At 45.6% G+C, this 13422-nt stretch overlaps 1 protein-coding gene across 1 annotated transcript in view; it reads left to right on the plus strand.

The window, feature by feature from the left end:
• Positions 1-315: 315 nt before the first annotated feature.
• Positions 316-13422, plus strand: part of LOC309548361 (uncharacterized protein) — a gene marked incomplete at both ends in the record, with an annotated part of 147016 nt that continues 133909 nt past the window's right edge. The window contains one exon of the mRNA XM_082248299.1: positions 316-1043. Coding sequence (XP_082104425.1) covers positions 316-1043 — 728 coding nt within the window. The remainder of the gene's footprint in view (positions 1044-13422) is intronic.

Genomic DNA, 13422 nt, shown 5'->3' on the forward strand with positions numbered 1-13422 from the left:
TGGTCATGCTTGTCTTGTTACAACAATACAACAAAGTTACATGAGAAGCAAGCCATATGGATGTTATAAGTGACTGAAAGTCTTTATTACAGTTCACTGGAAGATTCACACAGGACACAAGACCTATCCATGTTCTAAATGTCATGAATGTTTTGAATGCTCTTCAACATTGATCCAACCTGAGAGGACAACAAACGAGAAGTAATTTTAGTGCTCTGGAAGTGACAATGTCTTTACTGTAAAGTCCAACCCATGTATATATGAGAAGTCATTTCAGAAGATATTTCTTGTTTGGAATGTGATAAAGGTTTTACAATGGAGGCAAAAGGTATAACCCACCAGAAGGTTCACATTGGAGAGAAGCCATATCCATGTTCTGAATGTGATAAAACTTTTACATTGAAGTCAAATCTTGTCATACACAAGAGGATTCACACTGGAGAGAAATCCTATCAGTGTTCTGAATGTGGCAAAGCTTTTACACGGAAGTCAGAGCTTATCACACACCAGAGGGTTTACACTGGAGAGAAGCCATATCAGTGTTCTGAATGTGGCAAAGCTTTTACACATAAGTCAAATTTTATCAGACACCAGAGGGTTCACACTGGAGAGAAGCCATATCAGTGTTCTGAATGTGATACAACTTTTACATTGAAGTCAAATCTTGTCAGACACCAGAGGATTCACACTGGAGAGAAGCCATATCAGTGTTCTGAATGTGATAAAACTTTTACATTTAAGTCAAATCTTGTCAGACACCAGAGGATTCACACTGGAGAGAAGCCATATCAGTGTTCTGAATGTGGCAAAGCTTTTATAAACAAGAAAGAGCTCACCAGACACCAGAGGATTCACACTGGAGAGAAGCCATATCAGTGTTCTGAATGTGGCAAAGCTTTTATAAACAAGAAAGAGCTCATCAGACACCAGATGATTCACACTGGAGAGAAGCCATATCAGTGTTCTGAATGTGGCAAAGCTTTTACAGTGAAGTCAAGCCTTATCATACACCAGAGGGTTCACACTGGAGAGAAGCCATATCAGTGTTCTGAATATAGCAAAGCTTTTACAGTGAAGTCAATCCTTATTGCACACCAGAGGGTTCACACTGGAAGGAAGCCATTTTAATGCTTTGAGTGTGACAAAGATTATACAGTAAATGCTGTGCTAATGTATCACCAGAGGATTCATAAGCTTCAGCTGCAGAGAGGAAACTCTGGAAGAAGGAGGAATAATAAAGGATTTGCGGCTGTCCCATTAGTTTCACAGCCCCAATGTCATCCCACAAGCTAGGTAAGACGTGAAAAGATAAAATGTGACTTTAGAAAAAAAATAAACTAAAATCTGTGAGCAAACTGGAATGTAATGATTGGATGCACTAAATCTAGTGCTAATGTCCATCACACACACCTAGAAGGCCTGTAAATATTATAACATTTTTATTTTTTCAGAGAAGTATCAGTGACTGAACTGTTTTCCTCATGATTCTCATCTTTTTATTCTTTTTTATGGAGCTTTGACTGAACATGTAATGCATTTTCATCATTCACTAACTGAGCCGTGTTCCCAAGTGTTTTCTTCCTTGCCTGAGCGAATACATGACCAACACTGCCTCAGTATCCGAGACTGGGATGGGATCCAATGGCATCTTGCCAACCCTCTTAAGCCTCAGTGGGAGAGTCCCTTCCAGGTTCTTCTGACTGTTGATACACCATATGCCAGGCTTTGGGGCTCCAGCTATGCTCACCTTATCCAAACTTCCTCTCCCATGATCAATGCCTCCTTTCCATGTTTCATCTCCTCTCATGGATGACAGCTTTGCAGGCAGGTCTGTGGTTGGGACACCAGCCAGGGAGAAGTCTCTGTTCAGTGAGAGAGTAACTTTCTAAGCTGCTGTAGGCCTTCAACACTGACTTTCTGCTGTTTATGGGATGCATTTAACAGTACCATTTAATTTCAGCTGGCTACTTTGTGTTACATTTGGTTCTACTGAAAGTCTCAGGGATTCCATCTGGTGAAGAAAGAATGTCCTTGTTATTTTCTTCCTCTGTCCGGCTATTATTCATCTCCATAGACTATTCACACAGCACAACTACAAGAGCTCTGAGCTTACCAAGTGTGAAGTGTGTAGTCACATTCTTACCACTTTTGAGGACTGACATTCCTCCAGTTGGGGTTCTCTTTAACCTTTTTGCTGCCTGACCCCTTTTTTGCAGTTTTTGCACACGTTTAAACATCATTTTAGCCTTGAAAATTATGTAAAACCCCCAAACATTATATATTTTCTGAAAGCAGACTCCCTAGAGAATAAAATAGTGGTAGTTCAAATTTATGTCACCCGATATTACCTTAAAGGTATAGGAAACACAAAATTTAAGTAAAAAAAAAAAAAAAAAAAAAACTAACGTGAACATTTGTACATTAGGGTGAACATATACAATAAATTACCCACATTTTGGTAAAATATAAGAGGTTGCGCTGAGTAAATGGATACCAAATTTGCCAAACCTTAAATTTGTGTGTGCCTGTGAAATGGCAACAAACTTCAGTCCCCTATATTTTCTATAGGCAATGCTTACGGTTCCAGCAGGCTGAACAGCTTCTCCATCCTGAACACACGGCCACCATAGGGACAGCATGGGATCTCCTCCATATCAGATCACACAGAGTGACCGGCAGCTTGGCATATTGGATACACTCTTTTGAATGTGAAGGAGGAGGAGAAGATAGTGTTCTCTGGGAGCAATTTACAAGCGTTTTTTGATTGCTATCTGGTAAGAGACCAATTCAGGTGTTTTCACAAGGCGATTTGGAGTACTGTGGGATTTCCATTTTGTTTTCAGCACATTTGTTATATTTTGGCATCTTACTTCTTCCGTCTGGTAAGGAGGAATTTCACTTGGGGGTGGATTTACACTTTGGATTTGGAAGCACGTTGTTTTCAATTTTCAGTTTCATTCATCACTTCATTTATGGACACTTATGAACTTTTTATTTATGTTGATATACCACTATGAACCACACGAGTGTCACCAGTTTATGAAGATTTATTTTCTATTCATGATTTATAATTGATGTTTATTGATTTTGTCATCCCATTGATTTGGGTCTTTATCACTGTTGTTTTAGCGCACCCAATTACCGACCACAATGCTTAAAAAGCCCCCTACATGTATCCGTTTAGTGTTATGGAGGAGGTCTGGTGCTAGAATTAATGCTTTCACTCCCGTGTGCATGGCAACATGTGTATCGCAATCAATATTTTCACGCGTATGTGCCCCCGACACATGTGCTTACTTTTCTATGAGCATATATATGGAGGTGGAGGGGGAAATTTTATGTGCTTGGGTGTAACCAATTTTTTTCCAAAAAAAATAAAAATATTTGTAATTTTTGTTTTACTTCCCTTTCATCACATAGGGGACAATGTGATGTTTTTTAGGTGGCAGTTTTTTTTTTTTAACCACTACTGGATCGGAAGATTTTCCCCCTTAATGACCAGGCCATATTTTGCGATTCAGCGCAGCATTACTTTAATGGACAATTGAAATAAAATTGATGTCCTTTTTTTCCCACAAATAGAGCTTTCTTTTGGTGGTATTTGATCACCTGTGTGATTTTTTTATTTTTTGCGCTATAAACAAAAAAGAGCGACAATTCTGACAAACAAAAAACAATATTTTTAACTTTCTGCTATATAACATTCTCAAAAAAAATGAAAAATCTAAATTTTTAACATTTTTAGGCCAATTTGTTTTTTGCTACATATATTTGGTTAAAAAAAAATCACAAAAAGCGTATTTTGATTGGTTTGCGCAAAAGTTATCGTGTCTACTAACTACGGGAAAAATTTACATCATTTTTATGTTTTTTTTTTTTTTACTAGTAATGGCGATGATCTGCAATTTTTAATGGGACTGCGGCAATACGGCGGACAGATCGGACCCTTAACTGACATTTTTGACACTTTTGGGGGGACCAGTGACATCACTACAGTAATCAGTGCTAAAAATATTTACTGTTACTGTAATAATGACACTGGCAGGGAAGGGGTTAACATTGTGGGTGATCTAGGGGTGTGATTCTAACTGTGGGGGGGGTGATGAAATGATCATAGAGACCTGTGATCCCATATAGAAGGATCACAGGGGCTCTATGATCATTCCAGGGAGAAGAACGGTCAGCTGTGTTTACAACATCCAACCGTTCTTCTTTCTCAGTGGGGAACGGAGGCGCCTGCCCCGTGCATTGGCTACCCCGTTGCTGAGTGGGGCAGGAACGTGCCGGCGGCAGCATGCGCGCTCGCACCCTAGCTGCAGGCGCGCGACCAACGTTTGTGCAGGAGAGCCACACTGCCGCAGTAAAAAGGTGGCGGGTGGTCGGCAACAGGTTAATGAGACCTGCAGGGTCTAAAAGATCGGTCATTAGTAGGGTTGAGCGGACACCTAGATGTCCGTGTTCGACGGGTTCGGCCGAACTTTAAAAAAAAGTCCGGGTCCGTGTCCCGGACTTTTACCGAACTTTTCCCGGACACCGAACCCCATTGAAGTCAATGGGGACCCGAACTTTAAGGCACTAAAATGGCTCTAAAACACCAAAGGAAAGGGCTAGAGTGCTGCAAATGGCAGCAAAACGTAATTAAGAGCATGGCAAGTGCTCTGCAAACAAATGTGGATAGGGAAATAACTTAAAACAACAAAAAAAAAACAGAAAAATAAAACAATGTTCTTCTTCATCTCTGAAGGACGAGGCCCATATGGAGTAGGAGGGAGGTTGAGGTGGTGGTGGATGTGGCGGTGACATAGGCGTGCGCACAGGGTGTGCTGGGTGTGCCTGGGCACACCCTAATCACCTAGGGCACATAGCATTGCCAGTGAGGAGATGGGAAAGATCTCCCTGGGACCTGCTCTGCTCTATTTCTCCTTGCCTACAGGTACATGGCCCCGATACATTACTCTCCCTGCTGGCAAACACATGCATGTGTATTTCAACTTTGGGGTGCACACCTTAATGCAATAGGCTGCGCACACCTATGGGCGGTGTAGGTGGAAGCGGCGGTGGAGGAGGACCAGGGCCGGATTAACAGCATCATGGGCTTGGTGCTGAGGATTTTGAAGGGCCTTAGGGCCGTGCCTTGCCATGCACCCAGAGGAGGAAGGGTGCAGCCATGCATGCCTAATTCAACATGGGATGCTGTCTCTGAAGCCCATAAACACATCCATGCATCGCCAACTGTCCCTCCTTGTCCGGCCTTCACGCTGTGTGGGGAGGTTCTGAGGGTGCTGCCTGGGGAAGCGAGCATAGAAGCCAGACTTCTGTGTTTACAAGTGACAGAAGAGCGGTAACAGTGAATATGGCCAACCCGGGGCCTATATAAAAGGTAGGGGCCTGGAGCTGCAGCTCCAATAGCCCCTACATTAATCTGGCCCTGAGGAGGAGGACGAGGTAGCCAACACTGCTTCTTTTCACAAATTTTAAATGAGGGTACACCCCAAAAGAGTGAGAAAGAGCAAAAATGGAACAATGGGTGGGTAAGGTCGGTATCCATTGCTATTCTGCATAAGGTACGGAAAAGTCCCGTGGGATCCATGCCTGGTTCATTTTAATGAACGTGAGCTTGTCCACATTGTCTCTGGACAGGCGGCTGCGCTTGTCTGTTATAACGCCCCCAGCCGTGCTAAATACCCGTTCAGATAATACACTGGCTGCAGGGCACGCCAGCACCTCCAAGGCGTAAAGGGCAAGCTCAGGCCATGTGCCCAATTTGGAGACCCAGAAGTTAAAGGGGGCAGACCCGTCATTCACTACATGTAGGCGTGTGCACACATACTGCTCCACCATGTTGGTAAAATGCTGCCTCCTGCTAAGACGTTCCATCTGAGCTGCTGGTGCTGCTGTTTGTTGTGGCGTGCTGACAAAGCTTTTCCACATTTCGGCCATGCTAACCCTGCCTTCTGAGGTGCTGGCGGTGCCCTGGTTGCGTTGGCGACCTCCTCCTCCTCCTCCTCTGCCTTGTGCTTCCACTGTGGCCCCGCTGTCAGATGGGAATGCCAGCAGCATGGCGTCTACCAGCGTGCGCTTGTACTCGCGCATCTTGCGATCGCGCTCCAGTGAGTGAATTAAGGACGGTACGTTGTCCTTGTAACGGGGATCCAGCAGCGTGGCCACCCAGTAATCAGCACAAGTTAGAATGTGGGCAACTCGGCGGTCGTTGTGGAGACACTGCAGCATGTAATCGCTCATGTGTGCCAGGCTGCCCAGAGGCGACGAAAGGCTGTCCTCTGTGGGAGGTGTATCGTCCGTGTCCTCTGTATCCCCCCAGCCACGCACCAGTGATGGCCATGAGCTGGCCTGGGTGCCACCCTGCTGTGAACATGGTTCCATCTCCTCCTCCAGCTCCTCCTCCTCCTCATCCTCCTCATCCTCCAGAACTGTGCCCCTGCTGGACAATTGCGTCCCTGGCGTTTGCGTGTGCAGGAACCCACCCTCGGAGCCCCTTGCGAATGACTGCCCTGAAAGCCTTGGAAATGTTACCTCTTCATCCTCCTCCTCCTCCTCATCCTGTGCCACATCCTCTTCCATCATCGCCCGAATTGTTTTTTCAAGGAGGCATAGAAGTGGGATAGTTAAGCTGAGAACGGCGTCATTGCCACTGGCCATGTTGGTGGAGTACTCAAAACAGCGCAACAAGGCACACAGGTCTCGCATGGAGGCCCAGTTATTGGTGGTGAAGTGGTGCTGTTCCGCAGAGCGACTCACGCGTGCGTGCTGCAGCTGAAACTCCACTATGGCCTGCTGCTGCTCGCACAGTCTTTCCAGCATGTGCAAGGTGGAGTTCCACCTTGTGGGCACGTCACATATGAGGCGGTGAGCGGGAAGGCCGAAGTTACGCTGCAGCGCTGCCAGGCGAGCAGCAGCAGGGTGAGAACGCCGAAAGTGCGCACAAACGGCCCGCACTTTCTGCAGCAGCTCTGACATATCGGGGTAGTTTTTAAGGAACCTCTGCACCACCAAATTCAGCACATGCGCCAGGCAAGGGATGTGCGTCAAACCGGCTAGGCCCAGAGCTGCTATGAGATTTCGCCCGTTATCGCACACCACCAGGCCGGGCTTGAGGCTCGCTGGCAGCAACCACTCATTTGTCTGCTGTTCCATGCTCCTCCACAACTCCTGCGCGGTGTGTGGTTTGTCCCCCAAACAGGCAAGTTGTAAAACTGCCTGCTGTCGTTTACCCCTGGCCGTGCTGAAGTTGGTGGTGAAGGTGTTACGCTGTCCGGATGAGGAGGCGGTAGAGGATGAGGAAGCGGAGTAGGAGGAGTTAGGAACAGGAGGCAAACTGAAGCGCCCTGCAATCCTCGGTGGTGGAAGGACATGCGCCAAATTGCTATCCGCCTCAGGCCCATCCGCCACTGCATTTACCCAGTGTGCCGTTAGGGAGATATAACGCCCCTGACCGTGCTTACTGGTCCACGTATCCGTAGTTAGGTGGACCTTGGCACAGATGGCGTTGCGCAGTGCACACCTGATATTTTCCCCCACTTGGTTGTGCAGGGAAGGGATGGCTTGCCTGGAAAAGTAGTGGCGGCTGGGCACGACGTACTGTGGGACAGCCACCGACATAAGGTTTTTAAAACTGTGCGTCTCCACCAGACGGAATGACAGCATTTCAAAGGCCAATAATTTTGAAATGCTGGCATTCAGGGCCAGGGATCGCGGGTGGGTAGGGGGGTACTTCCTCTTCCTCTCAAGTGTTTGGGAGATGGAAAGCTGAACGCTTCCACGGGACATTGTGGAGATGGTTGTTGGTGACCCAGGTGGTGGTGTTGCTGACAGATCTCCTGTTTGCGGGGTGGCAGGTGCCGGTATCACTACAGATGTGGCTGGAGCGGCCGAGACTGCAGCAGAAGAGGAAGCAGGATGAGCCAGAGACGTTTCTTGGTTTTGAAGGTGTGTACTCCACTGCAGCTCGTGCTTTGCACTTAGATGCCTGATCATGCAGGTTGTGCTCAGGTTGAGAAGGTTTATGCCTCGCTTCAAGCTCTGATTGCACAGGGTGCAAACCACTCGTGTCCTGTCATCAGCACATTTTCTAAAGAACTTCCACGCTAGAGAACTCCTTTGAGCTGACTTTGGTGCGCTCGTTCCCTTGCTGCGTTGGGCAGTAGCGGGCGTAGTGTCTAGGGCACGGCCGCTCCGCTTCTGCACCCTGCTCCCTCTTCTGCTGTGCTGGTGGCTCTGTGCGACCACCGCCTCTTCCTCCAAACTACTCAGGTCACCTGCATGACGTTCATTCCATGTGGGGTCGAGGACCTCATCGTCCTCCACATCATCTTCCACCCAGTCTTCACCCCTGCCCTCCTTGTCGGTCTCCACAATGCTGAACGCCGCAGCAGTTGGCACCTGCGTTTCGTCATCATCGGAGACGTGCTGCGATGATCCTTGCATGTACTCATCTTGAGAAATAAGTGGTTGGGCATCGCTGCACTCAATCTCTTCCACTTCTGGGGCAGGGCTAGGTGGATGGCCCTGGGAAACCCTGCTGACAGAGTCCTCAAAAAGAATAAGAGACTGCTGTATGGCTTGGGGCTCAGACTGCTGGCCTGATTTGCAAGGGGGTGAGGTGAAAGACGGTTGGACATTGGCTGCAGGTGCCAACTCTGACCTTTCTGCAGTAGACTGGGTGGGAGACAATGTGAAGGAACTGGAGGCACTGTCAGCAGCAAACCAATCTACTATCGCCTCAACTTGTTCTGGCCTCATCACTTCTAGGGGCGTTTGATGCCCTACCAAATACTGATGCAGGTTCTGTCGCCTTCTCACACTTGAGGAAGGTGTTTCACTTGTGCGTGTAGCTGGCACAGATCGACCACGTCCTCTCCTTGCAACAGGAGCTCTACCAGCAGCACCACGACCCAGGCCACGGCCCTTATTTGACGGTCTCCTCATATTTCTGTAATTTAAGATCTTGCCCTAGAAAGGTTTTTATTGAATAGCGGAATAGGAAATATGATCCAAAAAAGTGTATGTATCTCGCACGTACAAAACCACACTAGGCCCCAATTACTATTGTTTCTACCCCTAAAAGGATGGATGAGGAGTAGGAGGAGTATGGAACAGACAGCACCCTCAAATCTTCAGAAGTATGAGATGAACCCCAAAAACTTGGAAAGGTGGATCTCACACGTACCGACACAGACTATCCCGCAATTCAATTGATCCTCAAAGGTTTTTATTGAATAGCGGAATAGGAAATATGATCAAAAAAAGTGTATGTATCTCGCACGTACACAACCACACTAGGCCCCAATTACTATTGTTTGTACCCCTAAAAGGATGGATGAGGAGTAGGAGGAGGAGTATGGAACAGGCAGCACCCTCAAATCTTCAGAAGTATGAGATGAACCCCAAAAACTTGGAAAGGTGGATCTCACACGTACCGACACAGACTATCCCGCAATTCAATTGATCCTCAAAGGTTTTTATTGAATAGCGGAATAGGAAATATGATCAAAAAAAGTGTATGTATCTCGCACGTACACAACCACACTAGGCCCCAATTACTATTGTTTGTACCCCTAAAAGGATGGATGAGGAGTAGGAGGAGGAGTATGGAACAGGCAGCACCCTCAAATCTTCAGAAGTATGAGATGAACCCCAAAAACTTGGAAAGGTGGATCTCACACGTACCGACACAGACTATCCCGCAATTCAATTGATCCTCAAAGGTTTTTATTGAATAGCGGAATAGGAAATATGATCAAAAAAAGTGTATGTATCTCGCACGTACACAACCACACTAGGCCCCAATTACTATTGTTTGTACCCCTAAAAGGATGGTTGAGCAGTAGGAGCAGGAGTATGGAACAGGCAGCACCCTCAAATCTTCAGAAGTATGAGATGAACCCCAACAACTTGGAAAGGTGGATCTCACACGTACCGACACAGACTATCTCGCAATTGAATTGATCCCCAAAGGTTTTAATTGAATAGCGGAATAGAAAATATGATCAAAAAGAAAGTGTATGTATCTCGCACGTACACCACCACACTAGGCCCCAACTACTATTGTTTGTACCCCTAAAAGGATGGTTGAGCAGTAGGAGGAGGAGTATGGAACAGGCAGCACCCTCAAATCTTCAGAAGTATGAGATGAACCCCAAAAACTTGGAAAGGTGGATCTCTCTCACACGTACCAACACAGACTATCCCCCAATTTAACTGATCCCCAAAGGTTTTTGATTAAATAGCGGAATAGAAAATATGATCCAAAAAAAGTGTATGTATATCACACGTACACAACCACACTAGGCCCCAATTACTATTGTTTGTACCCCTAAAAGGCTAGATGAGGAGTAGGGGGGGTATGGAACAGGCAGCACCCTCAAATCTTCAGAAGTATGAGATGAACCCCAAAAACTTGGAAAGGTGGATCTCTCTCACACGTACCAACACAGACTATCCCCCAATTTAACTGATCCCCAAAGGTTTTTGATTAAATAGCGGAATAGAAAATATGATCCAAAAAAAGTGTATGTATATCACACGTACACAACCACACTAGGCCCCAATTACTATTGTTTGTACCCCTAAAAGGCTAGATGAGGAGTAGGGGGGGTATGGAACAGGCAGCACCCTCAAACCTTCAGAAGTATGAGATGAACCCCAAAAACTTGGAAAGGTGGATCTCTCTCACACGTACCAACACAGACTATCCCCCAATTTAACTGATCCCCAAAGGTTTTTGATTAAATAGCGGAATAGAAAATATGATCCAAAAAAAGTGTATGTATATCACACGTACACAACCACACTAGGCCCCAATTACTATTGTTTGTACCCCTAAAAGGCTAGATGAGGAGTAGGGGGGGTATGGAACAGGCAGCACCCTCAAACCTTCAGAAGTATGAGATGAACCCCAACAACTTGGAAAGGTGGATCTCTCTCACACGTACCAACACAGACTATCCCCCAATTTAACTGATCCCCAAAGGTTTTTGATTAAATAGCGGAATAGAAAATATGATCCAAAAAAAGTGTATGTATATCACACGTACACAACCACACTGGGCCCCAATTACTATTGTTTGTACCCCTAAAAGGCTAGATGAGGAGTAGGGGGAGTATGGAACAGGCAGCACCCTCAAACCTTCAGAAGTATGAGATGAACCCCAACAACTTGGAAAGGTGGATCTCTCTCACACGTACCAACACAGACTATCCCCCAATTTAACTGATCCCCAAAGGTTTTTGATTAAATAGCGGAATAGAAAATATGATCCAAAAAAAGTGTATGTATATCACACGTACACAACCACACTGGGCCCCAATTACTATTGTTTGTACCCCTAAAAGGCTAGGAGTAGGGGGGGTATGGAACAGGCAGCACCCTCAAACCTTCAGAAGTATGAGATGAACCCCAACAACTTGGAAAGGTGGATCTCTCTCACACGTACCAACACAGACTATCCCCCAATTTAACTGATCCCCAAAGGTTTTTGATTAAATAGCGGAATAGAAAATATGATCCAAAAAAAGTGTATGTATATCACACGTACACAACCACACTGGGCCCCAATTACTATTGTTTGTACCCCTAAAAGGCTAGATGAGGAGTAGGGGGAGTATGGAACAGGCAGCACCCTCAAACCTTCAGAAGTATGAGATGAACCCCAACAACTTGGAAAGGTGGATCTCTCTCACACGTACCAACACAGACTATCCCCCAATTTAACTGATCCCCAAAGGTTTTTGATTAAATAGCGGAATAGAAAATATGATCCAAAAAAAGTGTATGTATATCACACGTACACAACCACACTAGGCCCCAATTACTATTGTTTGTACCCCTAAAAGGCTAGGAGTAGGGGGGGTATGGAACAGGCAGCACCCTCAAACCTTCAGAAGTATGAGATGAACCCCAACAACTTGGAAAGGTGGATCTCTCTCACACGTACCAACACAGACTATCCCCCAATTTAACTGATCCCCAAAGGTTTTTGATTAAATAGCGGAATAGAAAATATGATCCAAAAAAAGTGTATGTATATCACACGTACACAACCACACTAGGCCCCAATTACTATTGTTTGTACCCCTAAAAGGCTAGGAGTAGGGGGAGTATGGAACAGGCAGCACCCTCAAACCTTCAGAAGTATGAGATGAACCCCAACAACTTGGAAAGGTGGATCTCTCTCACACGTACCAACACAGACTATCCCCCAATTTAACTGATCCCCAAAGGTTTTTGATTAAATAGCGGAATAGAAAATATGATCCAAAAAAAGTGTATGTATATCACACGTACACAACCACACTAGGCCCCAATTACTATTGTTTGTACCCCTAAAAGGCTAGATGAGGAGTAGGGGGAGTATGGAACAGGCAGCACCCTCAAACCTTCAGAAGTATGAGATGAACCCCAACAACTTGGAAAGGTGGATCTCTCTCACACGTACCAACACAGACTATCCCCCAATTTAACTGATCCCCAAAGGTTTTTGATTAAATAGCGGAATAGAAAATATGATCCAAAAAAAGTGTATGTATATCACACGTACACAACCACACTGGGCCCCAATTACTATTGTTTGTACCCCTAAAAGGCTACATGAGGAGTAGGGGGAGTATGGAACAGGCAGCACCCTCAAACCTTCAGAAGTATGAGATGAACCCCAACAACTTGGAAAGGTGGATCTCTCTCACACGTACCAACACAGACTATCCCCCAATTTAACTGATCCCCAAAGGTTTTTGATTAAATAGCGGAATAGAAAATATGATCCAAAAAAAGTGTATGTATATCACACGTACACAACCACACTAGGCCCCAATTACTATTGTTTGTACCCCTAAAAGGCTAGATGAGGAGTAGGGGGAGTATGGAACAGGCAGCACCCTCAAACCTTCAGAAGTATGAGATGAACCCCAACAACTTGGAAAGGTGGATCTCTCTCACACGTACCAACACAGACTATCCCCCAATTTAACTGATCCCCAAAGGTTTTTGATTAAATAGCGGAATAGAAAATATGATCCAAAAAAAGTGTATGTATATCACACGTACACAACCACACTAGGCCCCAATTACTATTGTTTGTACCCCTAAAAGGCTAGATGAGGAGTAGGGGGAGTATGGAACAGGCAGCACCCTCAAACCTTCAGAAGTATGAGATGAACCCCAACAACTTGGAAAGGTGGATCTCTCTCACACGTACCAACACAGACTATCCCCCAATTTAACTGATCCCCAAAGGTTTTTGATTAAATAGCGGAATAGAAAATATGATCCAAAAAAAGTGTATGTATATCACACGTACACAACCACACTAGGCCCCAATTACTATTGTTTGTACCCCTAAAAGGCTAGGAGTAGGGGGAGTATGGAACAGGCAGCACCCTCAAACCTTCAGAAGTATGAGATGA

This window comes from Pelophylax lessonae, assembly GCF_965119305.1.
Source record: "Pelophylax lessonae genome assembly, chromosome: 2".
NCBI lineage: Eukaryota > Metazoa > Chordata > Amphibia > Anura > Ranidae > Pelophylax > Pelophylax lessonae.